We start from the raw sequence: 23,568 nt of genomic DNA, 5'->3' as shown, positions 1-23,568 counted from the left end.
TTCCAGAGAACAGCAAGGAGAGATAAAAAGGCATTCTTAAATGAACAATGCAAAGAAATAGAGGAAAACAATATAATGGTAAAGACTAGCAATGTCTTCAAGAAAATTGGAGATATCAAGGGCAAATTTCATGTAAGGCTGGGCACAATAAAGGACAGAAATGGTAAGGACCTATCAGAAGCAGATGAGGTGGCAAGAATATACAGAAGAACTATACAAAAAAGGTCTTAATGACCCTTTTGGAATAACCATGATAGTGAGGTCACTCATCTAGAGCAAGACATCCTGGAGTGTGAAGTCAAGTGGGCCTTAGGAAGCATTACAACAAACAAAGTTAGTGGAAGAGATGGAATTCTGGCTGAGCTATTTCAAAGCCTAAACGATGATGCTGTGGAAGTGCTGTGCTCAATAGATCAGCAAATTTGGATAACTCAGCAGTGGCCACAGGACTGGAAAAAGTCGGTTTTCATTCCAATCCCAAAGAAGGGAGATGCCAAAGAATGTTCAAACTATCATACAATTGCACTCATTCCACATGCTAGTAAGGTTGTGCTCAAAATCCTTCAAGCTGGGTTTTGGCGATATGTGAACTGAGAACTTCCAGGTGGACAAGCTGGATTTAGAAAAGGCAGAGGAACCAGAAATCAAATTGCCAACATTCGTTGGATCATAGAGAAAGCAAAGGAATTACATAAAAATATCTATACTTCTGCTTCATGGTCTATGCTAAAGCCATTGACTGTGTGGATCACAACAAACTGTGAAAAAGTCTTGGAAAGTGACAGTGAAAGTTGTTCAGTTGTGTCTGACTCTTTGTGACCCCATGGACTATATAGTCCATGGAATTCTCCAGGCCAGAATCCTGGAGTGAGTAGCCTTTCCCTTCTCCAGGGGATCTTCCCAACCCAGGGATCAAACCCAGGTCTCTCATGTTGCAGGTAATTCTTTACCAGCTGAGCCACAAGGGAAGCCCTTAAGAGATGCAAATAATAGATCATCTTTCCTGTCTCCTGAGAAACCTGTATCCACATCAAGAAGCAACAGAACTGGATATGGAAAAAATGACTGGTTCAAAATTGGGAAACATGTATGATAAAGCTGTATATTGTCACCCTGCTTATTTAACTTATATGCAGAGTACATCATGGGAAGTGTCTGGCTGAGTGAATCATAAGCTGGAATCAAGATTGTCAATATCAACAACCTCATATATGCATATGATATCTCTTTAATGGCAGAAAGTGAAGAGTAACTAAAGAGCCTCTTGATGAGGGTGAAAGTGTAGAGTGAAAAAGCTGGCTTAATACACAACATTAAAAAACTAAGATCATGGCATCCAATCCCATTGCTTCATGGCAAATAGATGGGAAAAAAGTGGAAGCAGTGACCAATTTTATTTTCTTGGGCTCCAAAATTGCTGTGGATGGTGACTGTAATCATGAAAATAAAAGACGCTTGCTCCTTGGAAGGAAAGCTATTACAAATCTGCTGCTGCTAAGTCACTTCAGTCATGTCTGACTCTGTGCGACCCCATAGACGGCAGTCCACCAGGCTCCCCCATCTCCGGGATTCTCCAGGCAAGAACACTGGAGTGGGTTGCCATTTCCTTCTCTGATGCATGAAAGTGAAAAGTGAAAATGAAGTCGCTCAGTCGTGTCTGATTCTTCGCGACCCCATGGACTGCAGCCCACCAGGCTCCTCCATCCATGGGATTTTCCAGGCAAGAGTACTGGAGTGGGTCATCAGTGCCTTCTCCATTACAAACCTAGACAGCATACTAAAAAGCAAAGACACCACTTTGCCAACAAAGGTCCACAGAGTCAAAGATATGGTTTTTCCAGTAGCCACGTATGGATGTGAGAGTTGGACCATAAACGAGGCTGAGCACAGTGTGGTGTTGGAGAAAACATTTGAGAGTCCCTTGGACTACAGGGAGACCAAGCTTGTCAATCCTAATGGAAATCAACTCTGAATATTCATTGGAAGGACTGATGCTGAAGCTGAAGCTCCAATACTTTGACCACCTGATGGAAAGAGCCCACCTATTGGAAAAGCCCCTGATGCAGCAAAGAGGCTTCCCCAATGGCTCAAGTGGATAAAGAATCCGCCTGCAATGCAGGAGACATGGGTTCGATCCCTGAGTCAGGAAGATCCCCTGGAAAAGGAAATGGTAACCCCTACAAGTATTCTTGCCTGGAAAATCACATGGATAGAGGAGCCTGGAAGGCTACAGTCCATAGGTTAGCAAAGAGTCAGACATGACTGAGCACATAAACTCATTACTTATACTCACTGCTAGGAAAAATTGAAGGCAAAAAGCAAAAAGGACGACAGAGGATGAGATGGTTAGACAGCATCACCAATTCAATGGACATAAATTTGAGCAAACTCTGAGAGATAGTGAAGGACAGGGAAGCCTGGCATGCTGAAGTCCATGGGGTCACAAAGAGTTGGACACAACTGAAGAACAACAAATCTTTTACTAGTTGTAAATCCACTGTGATCCATCGCAGTTGAACCAATCTTCCCTTACACCAGTGAATAAATCTCTGACATTTTTGCAATTCTCTGACACTGGCAACTGCATTGCCAGCTTGGAAATTCCTCTCTCCCTCCCGCTCTGCACTTGTCTTGGTGAGACTTCATTCCATGAGTACATTTCAACATGGCCATTCCCCATCCACACTTCTTGTCCTATACTTTTAGGGATTTTAGCTTCCAAAATCATGTAGAAGCAGATTATGATGGGAATAAAAATCTAAAAATCAGTGGGGTAGAGTGACATGTCATTTTCTGTAGTAATAAAGATTCAATCCAAAGAATAAGAAAATTACATTTGAAAATGTCTTAAATTAGCCAAGATACAGAAACAATCTAAGGGCTTCTCAAGTGGCACTGATGATAAAGAACCTGCCTGCTAATGCAGGAGACTAAGAGACGCAGTTTCCATCATTGGGTTGGGAAGATCCCCTGAAGGATGACATGGCAATACATTCCCCAGTATTCTTGCCTAGAGAATCCCATGGACGGAAGAGCCTGGTGGGCTATGATCCATAGGGTTGAAAAAGTTGGACATGCCTGAAGCAACTTAGTGCACACACACAGAGAAACAATCTAAATGTCCATTGAAAGATGAGTGGATAGATGTATATATATACCATATCTTCTCTATCCATTTCTCGGTCAATGAACACCTAGGTTGCTTCCATGTCTTGGCTATTGTAAATAGTACTGCAGTGAACTTTGAGATGTGTGTATCTTTTCGAAGTTTCACAAAGCCAACACAACATCAACTATACTCTGATATAAAATAAATTTTTTTAAAAAATAAGTGGATAAACCAGATATATGATAAACACATATGCACACACACAATGAAATATTACCCAGCCACACACACACAAAAATGAAATCTTGCCATGTGTGATAACATAGATGGATCTAGAGGGTATTATATTAAGTGAAATAAGTCAAACAGTGAAAGACAAATACCATATGATTTCACTTATATGTGGAATCTGAGAAACAAAACAAATCAACAAATAAAATAAAGCAGAAACATATTTATAAAGAGAAAAAACGTGGTTACCAGAGGTGAAGAGTGTTGGATGAAAGAGGTGAGGTTAAAAGATACAAACTACCAGTTATAAAATAAATAAGTTATGATAGCTTAAGGAATAAAGTAGTCAATAACACTGTAATAACTTTGAATGATGATAGATGGTTGTTGGACTTATCATGGTGATCATTTCATAATAAATTTGCATATCTGAAATTAATATACATAAACCATACTTCAGTTCTTAAAATTACCTATTAAATTTGAGATATGTGATTTTGTATACATAACTATGTATAACATTTATTACAGTATATAATAATGTATATAATAGTCATATATAATAATGAATACACTCACTTAGGATAATTAGAATTATCAATACTATTTAATTTCATTTTTTCTCTCCCCCTAACATTCTACTGAGCCTGTATATTTTAATTTACATAAATTTAATGTACTTACAAGGCAGTTTTCTATAACTATCAACATGGTTGGGAGAGGCTTCCTGATTCTTGGGTTGTATTGTTATTGGACCTCTGATTTAGGAAATAAACAATGTGGACTTTTTTTTATTTAATTTTTTTTTATTATACCTTCTTTCAGACCATGAGTTATTCTTTTGAAAAATAGAAAACTATATGTAAGACATAGATTTTGAGTCTCAGTTTCATTTGATAGGTCTTGTTTAATTTTTGTTCCAGATTTTGCTAAAAGTTTTCCTATTAGGCTTGAAGTTTTTTGTTATAAGTTTTCATATCTGTGTCATATGTGTATTCACACAAACATGCCTTTCCCTTTGTTATTCTATAGAGAGAAATTAGGAGATGATGCATCTGAGGCTGCTGAATAAATACAATATTACTAGATGTTTCTATATTATTTAATAAGTATTTATTTGAAGAGTTGTGTTCCTTAAGTTTGTGTAAGGATTAACTTCCACATCTGTACTTTCTTAATAGAATTCTTAGTAGGGATAGCTATGATTATATGGATTAATCATTATCCATGGTGGGGGTAGTATCTTCATTTTATTCCTCTGTCACTCTCTCATGCCAAATGCATGTTTCCCTGGCACACTGAATGCTCAATGTGATTAGCTACTGTTACTTTCCATTTAGCAAGAGGAGAACATTTTCAGTTCTGCCTCCATTAGAAACTGATCCTCATATACCAATTTAATGAATCCTTCTGTAGGAAGTGCATGGATGGGCCTTTGTTCCAACTGGGGGAAAAATATTGGGTTTTGAAACTCTGCTGGAAATGGTCTTCTTCTCAGTCTTCTGGTGACAAGATTATGATCATAGCTCAGTACTTGAGATGAACAAAAGAAAATTCCAATTGATAAATAGTATCACTGGTTAACTAAGAACTGTGCTAGAAGAGATGGTTGAGACATGGTCCTCATCCTAAAGAAGCTTCCATTCTATTGTGAGAGGTACAGCGAAAGTGAGAGTCATTCAGTCATGTCAGACTCTTTGTGACCCCATGGATTGTATAGGCCATGGAATTCTCCAGACCAGAATACTGGAGTGGGTAGCCTTTCCCTTCTCCAGGGGATCTTCCAACCCAGGGATTGAACCCAGGTCTCCCACATTGCAGGTGGATTCTTTACCAGCTGAGCCACAAGGGAAGCCCAAGAATACTAGAGTGGGTAGCCTATCACTTCTCCAGTGGATCTTCCTGACCCAGGAATTGAACCTGGAGGTCTCACACTTAACCAAATAATTAACATATGTGTGAAGAGAACTGTAATAGAGAGATGAACAAAATGACAACCTGACACACACATGAGATGATTAATTCTGCCTGGGCAGCAATCAGAGGAGCAATCAAATAAACAAAAATCCAGTTCACTATTGCAGGAAATAAAAGGGCAAAAATATTGTGAGGAAAAGAAAAAAAAAGATCAGCAGCAGGAACAGTAGTAAATGGAACATAAACTAGTTTCTGGAAATCTGATGGAAGAGCTGAGTTCTGAAAAATGAATATGAATATAGGCAAATACATTCCCAGGTGGAGAATTCAGCATTTCAAATTTGTTTAGATGTGAAAATGCTCACTCTGATCCATGAAAAATAAATTTTCCACCATGACTTGTCTTAGGGTGCATGCTTGGAGTGTTGGAGGTGAAGTTAAAGACTAAGAATGGCCTCCTAAGCCATACTGTTGCTTTTAATATTTGTCTTATGGGTAATTCAGAGGTGCAGAAAAATGGTATGGTCATATTTATGTTTTAGAAAGAAAACTGGGAACAGAATAGGGAACTGAGGCCAAGAAAACAGTTGGGCATAATTTGTTCCTGCCAGCTAAATGTAAAACTTGTTTGTTGATTCTGGAATAAGGTTAAGGCAGAGGAGGAAATAAAAAGAAAGAATGAAAAGAAGAAAGTTAAAAAGGGAGGACAGAGAGAACTCTCTGGAGTAGTTTATATTCATCAATAGTAGGAGTGAGGAAGTAAAGCTTCTGTTTATCTTATAGGGCTCTACGCATCCCAAGCCGGGAAACAGGAACTACCTACTGGATACTGTCTCCTGGTTTTCTGACACCTTTCTTTATCTGTCTCTTATATCTGATAAATATATTGTCGATAAATTTTAACTTTTTTTTTTTTCTATTTACTTGGCTGTGCTGGGTCTTAGTTTCGGCATGCAGGATCTTTAGTCACAGCATGCAAAAGCTCTAAGATGCAGCATGTGGGATCTAGTTCCTTGCCCACCTGCATTGGAAGTGGGAGTCTTAGCCACTGCACCACCAGGAAGTTCCTAAATTTTTATTTGAAACCTTTTTTTATCATTCTAGCTATCATTACCAACACTGGTTTCCAGTTAAAACCCTTAGCACCTAAATGAAATCCTGAAAGTCTTATTTTCCCTCTCCTTTTAGAATGGAGCCCATAGACAATCCTCCAAAAGCTCTGCTTTTATCATTACAAGTCCTGCTCACAGCTTAATTTGGAAGGGCAAAAGTCAAATTCTCAAAATAAATTTTAAGACTCCCTCCTACTTCGGGCTTCCCTGGTGGCTCAGAGGTCAAAGCGTCTGCCTGCAATGCCTACTTACCATATGATTACTCTCATTTCCTGCCTTTGGTCATAGTTTTTCTCCCATAAATTCCTTTGGAATCTTCACTCCTTCCTCTACACATATCAGAATCCTTTTAACCCTTCAAATTATTCAAAGTTCAGCTCAAACTATTTTTTTTACACTCTTTTTGCTGGGTAAGGAAAAGCTACACTTTAGTTTTGTCCCAGGGTATGAAACTTCACTGTGAAAGTCCTCATTTTTCTACCTATATTATTAACCTGAATGTTTGGCAAGTTCTCAAAAATAGTTCAACAGTCTGATAACTCGAAGATGTGAATGTATTTAGTTCAATTTGACCCATATCTATTGTACACCTACCTTGTATAGGGATTATGTTAACAATTCTAAGGATGTCAGTGTTACAGGAGAAATACGTCAAATGCCTGCTCTCAAGGAGAACAGATTTACTCATTAGAGGACTATTTCTACTTCACCTATATGATTAGTAATTTGTGATTTTTCAAATAAGATTCTCTCCTTTCATTGAGTTGGTGAGTTCTTTAAGTAGATGAAATTGTGATGGAAGTTATATACGTGTGTTTAAATGGCACACATTTCACCTTTCAGAGCAAGAATCCAGTCTCAGTAGATATAGAAATGCAATCTAATCTTCAGTGTTAGACTATGTATTTAATTTTGATTGAGTATATTGTTAATTCCGGAGAAGGCAATGGCACCCCACTCCAGTACTCTTGCCTGGAAAATCCCATGGATGGAGGAGCCTGGTAGGCTGCGGTCCATGGAGTCACTAAGAGTCGGACACGACTGAGCAACTTCACTTTCAATTTTCACTTTCGTGCATTGGAGAAGGAATGGCAACCCACTCCAGTGTTCTTGCCTGGAGAATCCCAGGGACGGGGGAGCCTGGTGGGCTGCTGTCTATGGGGTCGCACAGAGTCGGACATGACTGAAGTGACTTACCTTACCTTACCTCTTGTTAATTATTCCATATGTCTTAGTGTATTTGGGGTGCTTCCCCAGTGGCTTAGTGGTAAAGAATCTGCCTGCAATGCAGAAGACACAGGAGATGTAGGTTTGATCCGTGGGTCAGGAAGATCCCCTGGAGGAGGAAATGACAACCCACTCCAGTGTTCTTGCCTGGAGAATCCCATGGATGGGGGAGCCTGGCAGGCTACAGTCATTGGGGTTACAAAGAGTCAGACATGGCTGAGCAACTAAGCACACACACATTAGTGTATTTAGACTGCTATACCACAGACTGGGTAGCTTGTAAACAATAGAGTTTTATTTCTCACAGTCCTGGAGGGGGGAAGTTCAAGACCAGGGTCCCAGCATTGTTGGGATCTTCTTCCAGGTTGCAGGCTGCCAGCTTCTCATGTGTTTTCACATGACGGAAGGAGTAAGGGAATTCTCTTGAACCCCTTGGGCATGAATCTCATAATCTCATTTGTGAGGGGTTCTGCCCTCATTACATCCCAAAGGTCCCACCTCCTAATACCATCACACTGGGGATTAGGATGTCAACATAAATATTGGGGGAAAACATAAACATTCAGGCCATGGTACCACATATATTAGAACAATTGCCTTCCTCAGCAGCTAGAAGTTTGGGAAACTATAGGGCATCCTTTTTCCACACCATCCTTATACAAGTATCTGCAATGTTTTAAGATTTTTCTGCTAGTAGTTTTAAAGTAAAGCAAAAGTAATTTCTTTCAATTATTTCACCTGACAGGAAAATTTAACAAATGAATTATGAACAGGGATAGTTAGAAGTGGGGTGCCTAAGGGGGACTGTCTGTAAGGAAGCAGGCAAGCCTGATAAAAATTTAAGACTAAATGTATAGTCATGTTACCCCTGACATTTACACCAAGAACCATCGGCGTCTAGTACTTTAAGCATAAATTATAAGGAAATTAGTTGCAAGAAATCAATTCCATTAGACAGGAAACACAGCTTTCCAAATTATGTGAATTTTATCCCAGAGGCACTTGAATATCACAGGGAAAAATAAAAGATTAAGCCTCACAAGAAAGTAAAAGTACCCTCTGTTATAATCTTTGGCCAATACGTTCTAATTCTTCTTTTTCATATCTTTAAATACAGAATCCCCTTCACCTCCAACTGAGTTTAGAAAATTCATTAAGTTCTGATGCTGATGTCACTGTCTCAATCCTGACCATGAACAACTGGTACAATTTTAGCTTGTTGCTGTGCCAGGAAGACTGGAACATCACCGACTTCCTCCTCCTTACCCAGAATAATTCCAAGTTCCACCTGGGCTCTATCATCAACATCACCATCAACCTCTCCTCCACTGAGGACCTCTTGAGCTTCCTGCAGGTCCAGCTGGAGAGCATTAAGAACAGTACACCCACAATGGTGATGTTTGGCTGCGACATGGAAAGTATCCGGCGGATTTTCGAAATTACCACCCAGTTTAGGGTAATGCTCCCTGAACTTCGTTGGGTACTGGGGGATTCCCAGAATGTTGAGAAACTGAGGACAGAAGGTCTGCCCTTAGGGCTGATTGCTCATGGAAAAACAACACAGTCTGTCTTTGAGTACTATGTACAAGATGCCATGGAACTGGTTGCAAGAGCTGTAGCCACCGCCACCATGATCCAGCCAGAACTTGCTCTCATTCCCAGCACAGTGAACTGCATGGATGTGGAAACTGCAAATCTCACGTCAGGACAATATTTATCAAGGTAGGATGCAAGGCCTGCATTATATCCCCATTCATAGGACTGTGATAGAAAGTAAAATATTCCTGTAGTGGGGAACACTCAATCCTGTTTTTAAATCTGTGGCTTAGTCCCATACTAGCTGTGTGTTCTTGGCAAGTTTTTTTTTAAAAAACTCTGAATCTCTGTTTTCTAATTAGTAAACTAAGATAATATTGAATGTAGCTTAATACAATAAAGAGACCACAAAATTGTATACAAGAAGTTCCTAACACTGTGCTCAGCTGGTAGTAAATGCACAACAAATGTTTCCATCCCTGCTCACTCTTTCCTGGATCAACAGACTTGGACAAATCTCTCTAAGTCTTTTTAGAAAAAAAAATTTAGTCAAGGAGGAGATAGACTTTTCTCTCTACTCCCAGGTTATGATGCATTAGAGAGAATAGAGAAGGGGTTAAAGACATAGACCCAGGAGCCAGACTCTCTGAGCTTGAATTTTAGCTCTGTGACCTACTATCTGCATGACTTGGTCAAGTGGTTTAACTTCTCTGAGCCTTAGTTTTCTATGTCCTATACCCACTGATGTAAAAAAGATATAATAATAGATCCTGCTAGCCATGGAGGAGTTAATGGTGGATAGATAGTTGATGATAAGTAAAAAGATAGATAGATAGACAGAACTAAGTTCTACAAGAGTAAAGTATGTGCATATATAATTTTATGTTATATATATGTGTATATATGTTATATATGTGTGTGTGTATATATATATATATACACACTTTTTAAAATTAGCCACCTTTCTTTCCAGTTCCTCAGTCTGGTTCAGAAGCTAGAATGAAAAAGCCTGTTTAAGTTAAAGAATAATCCATCCTATAGACATGGTTTTCATGATCCCCAGAAAAAGAAGTCCTTAAAGGGTATTTTACAAGGGCCTAGAATTTTTTCAGAAAAGGACCACCTATGGTCAGAGAGGTCAAATCAGAGAATTATTGCTGTTTCAGAAGTGAAGGCTTAGCTATAGTCTGATCCCATTTTCAGGAAGTCTTCTTATAACAGGATCATCTGACTATGTTGACGAGCACAAGGCAATCTCACAGTGTCTTGCCTTTTAAAAGACAGGAACATTTGAGGAAAGGTCAGAAGGTCCCAAGCATTTTACATTTAATTTCACATTAAGCATCTACTATGTTCAAAGCAACATGCTAAATGTCATACATGTGGCATAGTTTAAGCACAGCCTAGCTTCCCTGGTGGCTCAGTCAGCAAAGAGTCTGCCTGCAATGTGGGAGACTTGGGTTCAATCCCTGGGTTGGGAAGATCCCCTGGAGAAGGAAATGGCAACCCAATCCAGCATTCTGGCCTGGAGAATCCCATAAACAGAGGAGCATGGTGGGCTACAGTCCATGGGGTCACAAAGAGTCAGACATGACTGAGTGACTAACACTTTCAATTTCACCCTAAAGAAGGTTGTTAATAAAATAAAATAATTTAAAATTCACTTATTAGTAATCTATTAATGATAAAACTAAATGTTCTATCATCATCTGAACTTTCCACTTTTCCTATAATGTATTTGAATTGCCTCAAGATTAAAGTCTATGTGTGTTTTATTTTATAGCCACTATCCAGATTTAATCTACTGTTTTGGAATTAGCATGTAATTGAGGCTCAAGATTTTATCTTGGATAAGAAACATCCTCCTTCATAACAAAAACAAAAGCAAAGTCTTTAGCTATAATTTCAAATAGTCATCATTTTGGAAGGACAATCTTAAACAGTAGACAGAAAATCCACTTGTGAAAATTATATTAAGTTATTTAATGTCTTTCTGTCTCATATAAAATGGAGAGCACAAGAAAAATAATTCTGTTTGGAACCTAAAAATGTTTAGAAACTACAGAGAGAAATATTTGTTAACTTCAGTTGTATACATATCAGGGTTTCATTTTATCAAGATAAAATTGATCTTTCTGGCTCCTCAAATTTTAGTTTATCCAATGGCACTTTGTACATGAAATTATGTGATGGTACTTTGCCCATTCCATCAGCATTATTTGTCTATGTGTCTGATTTCTGAACTAAAATATAAATTCTATTAAATGGAGACACTGTTATTCAATCCAGTTTAATGCCTAGTGTATAGAAGCTACCTAATAGACATTTACTGAAACTAACATAGAAGAAGAAATGGAGATTTTATATTTACACCTTACATGATCTGTTGCTCTAGAAGAATAATGAGTGGTTAATAGATAAATAAAATTTTGTCTAAATTAAAAACAGAGTTTTTAAACTTACCCAGGTACCATCTGGTTTTTTTCTTTTCCTTTTTTTTTTTTTTTTTAAATAGAATGTTAGGTTAATGAATACCCTCTGACCTTGTGGCTATTTCCACATGTTTATTCCACAGACTTTGAAAATTGTAAAAGAAGACTGGGAAGTTAGGGAGCCTGGTAGCAATTCACAGTGTATATAGGTCAGCAACAATATTTTCATCTCCATGGATGTGTTTGAGAATGAACTCAAAGAACTTCGGGAAATATCCTTAGGACCTCTTATACTCCATGAGGAATAGAGTCAAAGAAAAAGTTTCCAAATGCTCAGGAAAGGGTCAAGGGAAGTGGGCAAAGCCCTGGAAGGAGTCTTTATAATGAATAACTGAAAAGCTGCCTTAAGCTATAAAACATCTGTGGATTTTTCATCATCTTATTTATTTTGTTGAATATAGTCTTTTAGAAAGTTCGTTATTCTCAGTCCATAAGTCACATCTGCATACAGTAATTTTCTTAATTGTTCCTAAATTTTGTGAGGCTGACCCTACTTCCTCACTGCATAATGAAAGTCATGAGCATAATGAGCCATGAATAGCAAGTGCCAGAGTTATGCAAGCTTTCATTTCTCACACAGTCATTTTCAGTTTAGGCTGACAGAATTGTTAACATTTTAAAATGTTAATGAAATCACCAAAAACATGACTTTTTCAGCATAGGCCTTTAGACTAGGAAAAAAATCATTTCTCGTGGCAGACTACACAGACATAATTACAGGTAAAAGGGATTTGATCCTTCCCGGGTCCCCACATGCCAGAGCAAACATCCATCATCACTAAATGTAGACAAAAACCACTTGGGGACCAAGTTCATATTGTGATCTTTAGCAATTTATTTGCAAGTTGTTTTTATTAAATGTAAATTACTTTGAAGCAATGATATCTGATATATTCTTTGGCAATAACTTCATCAACACATACGCAATACATGTGTGAAAGTGAAGTCACTCAGTTGTGTCCGACTCTTTGCAACCCTATGGACTGTAGCCTACCAGGTTCCTCTGTCCATGGGATTATCCAGGCAAGAATAATGGAGTGGATTGCCATTTTGTTTTCCAGGAGATCTTCCCAACCTAGGAATTGAACCTGGGTCTCCTGCATTGTAGGCAGACGCTTTACTGTCTGAGCCACCAGGGAAGTCAGTGATTATTTGTTGAGCTAGGGTGAGGCAGACAAAATAAAGGCTGCCTCCTGCCATTTTGGAGTGTACAGCTTAGTGCATGAGGTTGTAAAGTAAGTAAATGTATAAAACAAAGGGGTCCGTGATTCTTAAAAATAGAAACATATTCAGATACACAGGGAGGAAATAATAAACTCTTCTCAGAGAGTTGATGATGAGGAAAAAATACTGGAATTGGATCTTGATAAAAGAATAGAAGTATCTGGTTTGCAGCAGACTCACAGGCACAGGAAATGGCATTGCAAATTCATCAAGATCTGAAGAAATTTAGTACAGTTGGGACATCCATTGCCTATGAAAAGAATCTGACATGATTCTGGAAAAGTTGTTACATTGATAGCATGCCACACAGGACTTTTATGCTAAGGAGTTTGCATTTTGTATGCATACTGGATGTCACTTGAAAGCCAGAACATTAGCCATGACATATTTATAAAATCATCATCTTGTAACAAATTAACCAAATAAAGTATTATAGCATAAAAGCCTTACAAGTAATTTTTTGAAAACCATAAAGATATAAAAATCGCTTTTATTTCTCAAAATTGGTTTTAGCTTTGCCCACATTTACTCCCTTATCTCATTCTAAACACCAGTCTCACGAAAATGAAGAGGAGTCAAAGGACTTGCCTGCTGTTCCTAGAATTAGGATTTGCCCATGCTTATCTGAAGGCCCTGGGTGGTAATGAATCTAGCTTCCCAAAGAAAGAACCCCTTGAGTCACTCATAACTTGGTCAAAGGGAATTAGCCTTCCTTTAATAATTCCAAGAGCCTAGACATGGATTGATACCTTGTTCCCCTTGGCATAAGAAGTCCCTGACTCTTTAGTTAATTAATTGTCCTGAGAGCTATTCTACCTTCTCAGCAGGCTATGGAATCTTATCTTTCTTCTTTGAACACCTTCTGCAGTTCAGTTCTGTATCAAGTGATTAATTCATTTGTTCATCCTCAAGCATATGTTGAAGCTTACTAATATTACGCTTGGACCTTGGTTAATGCTGGAGACACAAAGAATAGAAAATAGGGGCCCTGCTTCCGGGAAGCTTACGACCCCCTTTTGTTCTTTGCCAAGAGACAATGTGCTCCTCCACTTATCCATGTTTTTTATCCATTTTCTTTGACCTAGCTGTTTGGTTGTTGTTATTGTTGTTTAGTAACTAAGTCATGTCCAACTCTTATGCAACTCTGTGGACTACAGCCTGCCAGGCTCCTCTGTCCATGGGATTTCCCAGACATGAATACTGGAGTGGGTTGCCATTTCCTTCTCCAGGGGATCTTCCTGACCCAGGGATTGAACCCATATCTCTTGATTGGCGTCACTGACCGCATGGATATAAGTTTGAGCAAACTCTAGGAGATAGTGAAGGACAGGGAAGGCTGGCATGCTGCTGTCTATGCGGTTGCAAAGAGTTGGACATGACTTCACGACTGAACAATTCTTTACCACCAGGGGGTTCTTTACCACAGAGCCACCAGGGAAGCCAGCTATTTGGTTATCATTCCTCACTGAGCCCACACTCATTCTACTAGTGATTATCTTCTGATATTACCTGGCATTGTTATGCCCTCCTCAGTTGTCCTTTAAAAATGGTTCTGTGTGCTAAAGAGACTCTTTCCCCTCCCAGGCTATGCTCATCTTTATTCTTATATGGTCAAGCAATACCAAGATTCACTGGCCTTTCACTAATTGTAAATGTTGATTTATTTATTGATTCTGCATGTATTAATCAGATTGTATTATGTGTTAGGTATTACAAGGCACTAGGAAGCTTCAGAAAAGAAGACTAAAACAAAATCCCCAATCAAAAGTCCCAAGGTATAAATTGATGATGGTCCCCATCTCATTACTGGATACTAGAAGGGTTCCATAAAACCTTGAGGTGGCATGATATAATTCTAATTTAGGGTATTCCTATTCACCTTTATAATAGTTTACTGGCATTATGACCCTGGCAAAACTATTTAATCTCTGGAAATTTTGACTTCCTTAATTATAAGGAATTCCTACATTGAAAAGTTAAGTGGTATGCCTAAGGTCATTCAGTTAGTACTTTAAAGGGGAAGATTTAAACTGTCTAGATCTAAGTTCCAGGCTCTTTCATAATTAATATTAACTTTCCTTAATTATGATCCCATTACCTTATAATTCATATTCTTTCAGACAAAAGCTATATAAATCAGGAGGTGTGGTTACCCCTGTATAAATGTTCTTGTCCTGAGGACCTCTACAGACTCAAACTAGCTAGCCTGTGTGTTTGAACATGTACTCAAAAGAAATGCAGTTGCACTGAACCTGGAAGCCAGGGGCTGGATGATGTTAACACTGGTTCCTTGGGTCCCCAAGGAGAACCCATTGCTGTTGGGTGATCTGCTGTGTCCAGCTGTTACTCCCAAGTTGACTTCCTCTGCAAGACTAACAGGGAGTCAATACTTCTAGAAAACATGTGCTTTGGTGAATCCTGAGGACCAACAGTTAAGGTCTGTGTTTCCAGATGTTTCCAGTAGGAACTCCTGTCACTGAACTAATTTGGCTAAAGCCATTGAATTTGCCCCTCCCTCTCTGTCACTTAAGTCATGGCAAGAGCTGAGTCAAAATTTTCTCTAAGTCACGAGGGCCTCAAATATAAGGTACAGTGAAAGATGTGTGTTTCCTCAAGACCCTGTTTTGAAGAATACAACTTAAATTTGCTTAATCTAGCTTCCCACAGGTTTTAAGCTGGAAATTTCCCAAATTAGGAGAGCTTCCAAGCTTTCATTTGCCTGACTGGAAATTGTGATCATATTCTTTGTTGACTTTTTACTTTGTATGTATCTACTATAAAATTTGGGAAAATGTCAAAAAAAAAAAATAGAGAGAGGGCAGTATTGCAGGGCTTCCCAGATATCTCAGTAGTAAAGAATCCGCCTGCCATTGCAGAAAATGCAGGAGAAACAGGTTCGATCCCTGGGTCAGAAAGATCCTCTGGAGTAGGAAATGGCAACCCACTCCAGCATTCTTGCCTGGAAAATTCCATGGACAGAGGAGCCTGGCAGGCTATAGTCCATGAGGTCACAAAGAGTTGGACACAAAAGCAACGGAGCACACTTGCATTGCAGGTGTTCTCTGAATTCCAGATCTTTACCAGGGCAACTTCAAACTCTAGTTCCTGTGACCTTTCAGATGGATTCTCGACCAATAAATACTATGTAGTGTCACATTGCCAGGGCTATGCTAAGGGGAGGGATATCAGCACATGGCCTGGTGCCAGAGCCAGATCTAGAGCCCTGGAAGGAATTAAGATGGGATATTACTCAAAGCAACGAGGAGACATCTAAGGGTTGGGCACAGGCCATAATTATGGAGAAGAGTCAAGGTTTATATCAAAAAATGAAGGGAAAGGAAAACAGCCTAAGAGTATGGAACAGATCTATCTTCCATGTAGGAGAAAAACAGGAAAAAAAAGTACCGGTTGCCAGTTGTGCCACATGAAAGCAGGAAAACAGAGAACTCTGTCTATGTGTCTAATTTTTTTGACGTAGTGATACCATCACATCACACACACGTAGCCCAAGAGGTGTATTAAAACATGACTCAAGCATAGATTAGCATCTTTCTCCTCTTGGGAAAAAAGTCAAGACGGACAAGAGCTCTACTTCTCCTCTAAGGTTTCGCTTATTGGAAAACCAGACCCCAGTGGTTTATGTATGTACTTATGTGTATGTAGATTTAGTATGTTATTAAATTGCTGTTTTCATTAGCTGATGGAAATCTATTTTAAAAGATGAGTTTTGTAAGCTGTTTTAAATAAGAATGTAATCAATGATTATAGTATGTGGGGCCCTCTGCTTTAAAGATTGAAATTTAGTAATTTCCAATTCCTATTAAATTCCTTATTATCAGAGAGCTTTGTCATAGAATTTATTTCTATTTTTGATACTCTCCATTGTTCGGGGGGAAATGTATTGGAATTTCAATGTTCTGAATAATCTATAAGCTACAAATATAAATACTTCCTGGCTGATTGAGCCCCATTCTTCTGGCAAAGTGAAGAAGTGCTCTTGAAGAGACACATGTCTGACTTGAGCAGAAGACATGTGTTTAATTGCATTTGCCCCACAAACATCACTGAGCACTTACTCTGGCCAGGCAATGTGTTATGGCCAAGATCCAAAGATGACTCAGTGTGATAGACTGTTAGATGAACACTGAAGTCTCTTTCAGCTGGACAGCCTGCAGTGTTATGAAGCAGAGCAGTGGGAAAGGGAGGATTTCTCCATTTCCCACAGCAACTGTATGGAAGAGACTGCTCTCAGAAGGTGGAGAATGTCAAAATCCATGCCTTCAAGGATCTTACAGTCTAAAACCTCAAAGATGGAGTTAATCAGCTGCTAAATATTTATACATTAGGATATCAAGGAGGATTTCAGGGGACAGTTAAGGAGTTATTTTATAAGTAGCTCAAAAAAATCATCTACATTTAATGTTTAATGCCCCACATATAGAGAATAAAAGCAAAGCGATATGCTGTGACAGAATTGGACCAAGGGTAAGCTCCATGGCTAAGATGGCAAATTCATGTTATTGTAACATAGAGGCAGAGACAGATAGCACAGGGGTCTCATTCAGTGAAAGAGGCCACAAAGTAAAAGCCGAACTTAGTAGCTGGCCATACAAATTGACAAAGATTCTCAAGGGCGATTAAAAATAAGGAAGAGATGGTTAAAGTGATGTTGAAAAATAAAGGGAAGTAAAGAGATAGGTTTCAGAGGTGGAAGGGAGCCTAGCATGGAAACAACAATAAAAACAGTTAAATTAACTAGGGGTGGTCAAGAGCTAATTTAAGACATGATCTCTTTCCTAACAGGATGGAATATTGATATTTCCTTCATACAAAGTCCACCAAAAGGAGAGAGAGGTGAAGAAGATAAAGAGAGGGGAAGACAAAGTTCAGAAAAATAAAGTAGAGAATGAACATTAAAGGATAAGGAGAGAACCATAGATAAACCCACATACTGGAAACTATAAGAATACTGGAGGAAAGGGAAATAATCTAGAAGCTGCAGAAGAGAGGCACAATGAGAGTAATTTAGGGAGTAAAAGGCATTATGAAAAAGTCTAAGAATTAAGAAAAACTACACACATGGATTAAAGTACAAACATAGACTATGTGTAGCTAATAATTCATACAACATGAGGTCTACGGAGGTTGTAAAAACAATCAGTTTTTTAAAAGACATAAGACTATCCAAAGAGCATATACTTCAGGGGCTCTTCAATGATAAAAAGCAGGGGGAAAACTATATTAATTGTGAACCAGTGACAAGTGCAAAAGTGTAGAATTTAGGATGATTTTTGATTGGAAGGTTCATGAGTGTAGATAAGAATAACATGAAGAAAAGATGGGATTTCTGAACATCAATGGATCTCTTCCCAACTCTTCTCCACTTCTTCCAGAAAAAGAAGAAAGGGAAACTTTAAAAATATTCCTTTGTCTCATTCTAAAAGAGCTTTATTGAATTGTTCTGCTATGCTCAATAGATCTGGAACTAAATTTAAAATAATCAAGAAATACATATTTAGATTCAGTGCATAAGAGCAAGTAAACCTGATAAGAATTAGATGGTGCTGATGCAAAGGGAGCTAGGGAGAATGTCACTAGCAATAACATAGCCAAATATTTCTAATCAGGCAAAGCAAAATATCAAAATTATGTTCTTACAGGCTAAAAAATTTGATAGAGTTTTATGGAGGACAAACAAATCTCTCATTCCTCTGGGAGAAAATATTAAACATGATGAGATGATCATGGGAAAGGAAATTTAGCTCATTTTTCAAGATATAAGAAAATAAGAGGCTACAGAGATTTTAATGATACAAAGAAAGTTCCCAAAGGGAAAAATAAATTTTAAGGCTTTACAGAGCAAAACAGATATTCCTAGATACAGACATGATTAGTGGAAGGCAACTATAGTGGGGGATAAACAAAGATAAGAGGACAATTTTAAAGGAAATGAAAAACAAATGAGACACATGCAAAGAGACAAGCTGATGTGTGAAAAAAGATCAAAGTAGGAATAAACATATGACTTATATTCAACTGGGCATGGAAGAAGACACATAAGGATGATGATACATTCAGGCAACAGGAAGATGTTTTCATATGTCTTCAAAATGAAGGCTGGAAACAGCAGGATATTTGATAGAACTAGTTCAAGGCAAGAAAAGTTACACATTTATAATGAATATAAAAACAAAAGATTAAGGAAATTTTCAGTTCAGTTCAGTCGCTTAGTCATGTCCAACTCTTTGTGACCCCATTGACTGAAGCACACGAGGCTTCCCTGTCCATCACCACTCCTGGAGTTTACTCAAATGCATGTCAGTTGAGTCGGTGATGCCATCCAACCGTCTCATCCTCTGTCGTCCCCTTCTCCTCTTGCTTTCAATCTTTCCCAGCATCAGGGTCTTTTCAAATGAGTCAGTTCTTCACATCAGGTGGCCAAGGAAACTTTATATGCCGAATAAGATAGAAGAAAAATCAGGGGCAACAGGTCCTAAAATCTTTAAGAACAACAATAATGGCAACATTATTTGTAGTGGGAGATTTTTATTTATCTTTAGTAAGTTTTAGACCAAGTTTTTAAAAAATAAAAATAATACATGAATGTTTAGTTAATCCAATAAATTGATAAATACTGCAGTTAATAGTCTATTATTAAAGAATATATGAACATAAATATTTCCTCATCCAAAAAACTAGAAAAAAGAGAGGTGGGAGGAGATTTAGAAAGAAGGAATTAACAAAACAAAAACTCAAGCTAATTGAGGATAAATCTTAAGATTAGTATAAATGATGTTCTATGCAGTTCTGTAGCAACAAATTCCTAGGAAAACGTCATTTGCCAAAATGAAGCCAGAGAAATGGAAAGTTTAATAAAAGAGATTGAAAAAATGATTGAAAAATCGCAGTTTTTTAGAAAGTGCCAGATCCAGATAGTTTCACAACTTACTCTTGCAAACTCAAGTGGGAAAACAAAACACTAAACATTTTTAGTTGAAATTGATCTAATACATTTCTTATGAAAGTTATTTGCTTTCTGCATTTTTTAAGAGTACCTCTGGTCTCATTTTGAAAGTAATACAATAAAACTTCTCTCAAATGAATTATAAGGGGGAGAATATAATGAGTTCTATAATTTACTTTTTAAATGAGTTAAAGCAATCAAGAGAGAAGTTCCACAAACTCTCTTGTCCTCATCCACCCACCTACTTGCCTCAGAGCTCTGTATCTTCTCTGCGTTCTCTCATGTCCATGCTCCTTTCTTGTCACAGCAAAGAGCATCACCCCCTCTTGCACCTTAGAGTACAATCCTTTTTGCCCCCCAAGGGAACTGTCCCAGGAATTCTCTCTCTTCTATCCTACATCAACAATTTTTCTATTTTTTTAATTAACTTTATTTATTTATTCATTTTTGGCTGTGCTGGGTCTTCACTGCTGTGCGAACTCAGTAGCCGTGGCTCCTGGGCTCTAGAGCACATGCTCAACTGTTGTAGCCTAGGGGTTTAGTTGCTCTGTGGCATGTGGGCTCTTCCTAGATCAGGAATCAGACTCTTTACCAATCTTTTGTCAAAGATTCTTTACCACTGAGCCACCAGGGAAGCCCCAATTTTTCTATTTTTACTAGATCATTGTCATCAGCTTAAAATCCTGCACAGACATATATATATACATATATATATATAATATTTATGCATGTATGCTTGCTAGGTTGCTTCAGTCATGTCTCACTTTGCGACCCTCTGGACTGTAGCCCACCAAGCTCCTCTGTCCCTGGGATTCTCCAGGCAAGAATACTGGAGTGGGTTGCCATGCCCTCCTCCAAGGGATCTTCCCAACCCAGTGATCAAACATGCTTCCCCTGTGGCTCCTGCATTGCAGGCAGATTCTTTACCACTGAGCCACAGGGGAAGCTCATAATATTTAGATGTTTGCTTAATTTTTCCTCTCCACCATTATTCCATTTTTCTCCTCTTTATAGCATAACTCTCTAAAGACTTATCTCCAGTTTTCTCTTTTCCATTTTCCCTTGAAGCAGTAGGCTCTAACACTCCACTGAAATTACTCTCATGAAGTCACTGGTGACCTACATGTTTCTAAAGCCAATGGTCAGCTCTCAGTCCTCACTGCATTTGAGCTGTTAGAAGCATTTGACACAGATGATCAGTGTCCCCTGATTAAAATATCTTTTTTACTTGACTTCTAGAACACAACACAGCCTGCTTTACATCTCTGGTTACTTCTTGGTTTCCTTTGCTAGTTCTTTCTCACCTGCACCACCTCCAAAAGCCTTGGACGTATTCCTTGGGCTTCTCATCTACAATTACCGTTGTGATCTCAAATAGTATATATGGAGTTTTGGCTCCCACACTGTATATCCAGTTCAGACCTCCTTCCTAAACTCCAGAATTCTCCACCTACTATTTAACAACTCCATTTGGATATCAATAAACTATCTCAAACTTAACATTAGCAACTGAATTCCTGGTGGTTCTCACCCACCTCACAACCCGATTCTTCTACAGTTTTCTTTACTACAATTAATGGCAACTCTATCATTCCAATTTCTCAGGGCAAAAGCCTTGGTGTCATTCTTAGGCTTCCTTTTCCTAGCAACTATGTCTGAGCCTTCAGCAAATCCTGTCAGTTGTAGCTTCACAATTTATCAAGATCCAATTAATTTTTCTCACCTCTGCTGCTACTACCTCAACTTAAACCATCATCAACTTTTGTCTGATATTTGAAACAGCTCCCTAACTGCTCTTTCTGCTTCTGCCTTTGTCTCTCAGTAGTCCATTCTCAACACAACACTGTGACAAGCCTGTTGAAACGTAGGTCATATCATATCACTTCTCTGCTCAAAACCCCCCAATGGCTTTCCATCTCACATAGAAAAGAAACAAGGTCCTTACAGTGACCTTCAAAATCCTATTTTACCCACCCCCCACTCCCCATAAGTTTCCTCTGACCTCATCTTTAGCTCCCCTGTTACTCAGTCCCTTAGCTCTTCCTCAAACATACCAGACACAGTCCCTCTCAAGGACATTGGACTCCTAGCTCCCTATATAGGAATGTTCTTTACCCAGAGAGCCTCTTGGTCAGCTCCTTCCCTTTCTTCAGCCCTTTACACAAATATCACCTTCTCCTGGCTTCCCTAACCTAAAATTCCACACTACCACCACCAGCCCTGACACATCTTACATCTTTACTCTGCTCTATTGTTTTGCTTCTGCACTTAGCACTAATATCCCATTCATATTCCCCATTTATAATATTTATTCTGTCCCCTCAATAGAATAGAAGCTACATAGATCTTTATTCCTTTGTTCACTACTATATCTCTTAGAACCTAGAGCAGTACCTGGCAAAATGAGTATTGTTGAGTGAATAAATGATTGATTTGCTGATGTGTTATTTTGATCTTTGTTATCTTTGTTTATTTGTTTTCATAAGAAAATCATTTAATTAGTAAGTCAAGTTTTGTATGCAAATGTGGCTTCTAAAAGATCTTAAATACATTAAACACTGATCTTGCTTATATTTGTGAACTGTCTCAAAAACATTTTTTACATACTTTGAAGAGTTCAGATTTTATCTCAGCTCCTACTCAAATAAACACATGTTCTTAACTAGTGACATAGTTGGGAACTTTTACTGAAGTAACAAGTTACCTCCATGCAGATTAACCAATGAGCTTTATTCTTTCAAGCAGAATGATACCTTGAGAGATCTGCTGATAAATATATATATATATGTATACTGATGCTGATAAATATATATATATATACACATATATATATATACATATATACCTGAAATGCTTTGTTAAACACTCACTACACACCAGATTCTCACTCATGGAGTGAGATCAAGACTCTTATCATACCATGGCAAAGATATTGTATTAATCTTCTAAGTGGTCTCCTGATCACTATCTCTTCCTTCCTGTGTATACATTGTGCCCACTTCCTGAGGAGAATCATCAATGCAGACTTATGATTATATCATTGCTCTACTTCTATACCTTCATGGCTCCCCTTTTCCTGTTAAATAAAATCCAGTCTCATAAAATGGACATGCGAAATATCTAGAGTCAAGTTTTATACATCCTTAGTATAGTTTGTGAATTAAATGCAACCCTGTACATTTGACCCTTTTAAAATCACTACTTTTCTTTTGGAAACTATGCTATCTCCTGATTATGTCATTTTTTCCACTTCTGTTATTACTTAGCCCTTGTCACCTTAAGCCCCTTGTGAAACAAGCAGAGAGAGAGGAAGAGAGGAAGCCAGGGGAGGAAAGGAGAAGCATTAACCCTCACATCCGAAACTGTTCTCAGACTGCTTCTCCTTCCAAACTGTTTCCCACTTAGCTAGCAAGAAAACAAGATCTTTCCAAAATCAAATCTGATGATCCTGTCCCTCCCCAGAAAAATTCTCTCAATGGCTATTATATTCATCATGATCTTAGTCCTTTTGTACTTCATTTCCCACCCTCATCTCCAGCCTTATTTCTCACCACTCATCATCAGGCAGCTTGCTCTCTCTGTCTCTGGCTTTTGCACACACATCTCCCTGGGCTGACAGCATCAGTCCCTAGCTTCTCTTCCTGCTTAACTATAATTCCTTCTTCAAGATTCAGCTCTCTAAGATTTCTTTCATCTTATCTCATATTTGCCTTTGAAATCTCTCATTATTACTTCAGTTAAATTGATAACTAAGTA

At 38.3% G+C, this 23,568-nt stretch overlaps 1 protein-coding gene across 3 annotated transcripts in view; it reads left to right on the top strand.

Moving 5' to 3' along the window:
• The window catches only part of GRIN3A (glutamate ionotropic receptor NMDA type subunit 3A), a 205,755-nt gene that overhangs the window by 55,117 nt on the left and 127,070 nt on the right, over window positions 1–23,568 (top strand). For all 3 annotated transcript variants that reach the window (XM_086315751.1, XM_086315750.1, XM_086315752.1), the window contains exon 2: window positions 8,714–9,318. In XM_086315751.1, the coding sequence (XP_086171877.1) occupies window positions 8,714–9,318 (605 nt within the window). The remainder of the gene's footprint in view (window positions 1–8,713; window positions 9,319–23,568) is intronic.

This window comes from Bos grunniens, chromosome 8, assembly GCF_055505025.1.
Source record: "Bos grunniens cultivar Pamir isolate PY7600 chromosome 8, Bosgru_T2T1.0, whole genome shotgun sequence".
In the NCBI taxonomy this organism is placed as follows: domain Eukaryota; kingdom Metazoa; phylum Chordata; class Mammalia; order Artiodactyla; family Bovidae; genus Bos; species Bos grunniens.
This window is presented reverse-complemented; position numbering and strand designations above follow the sequence as displayed.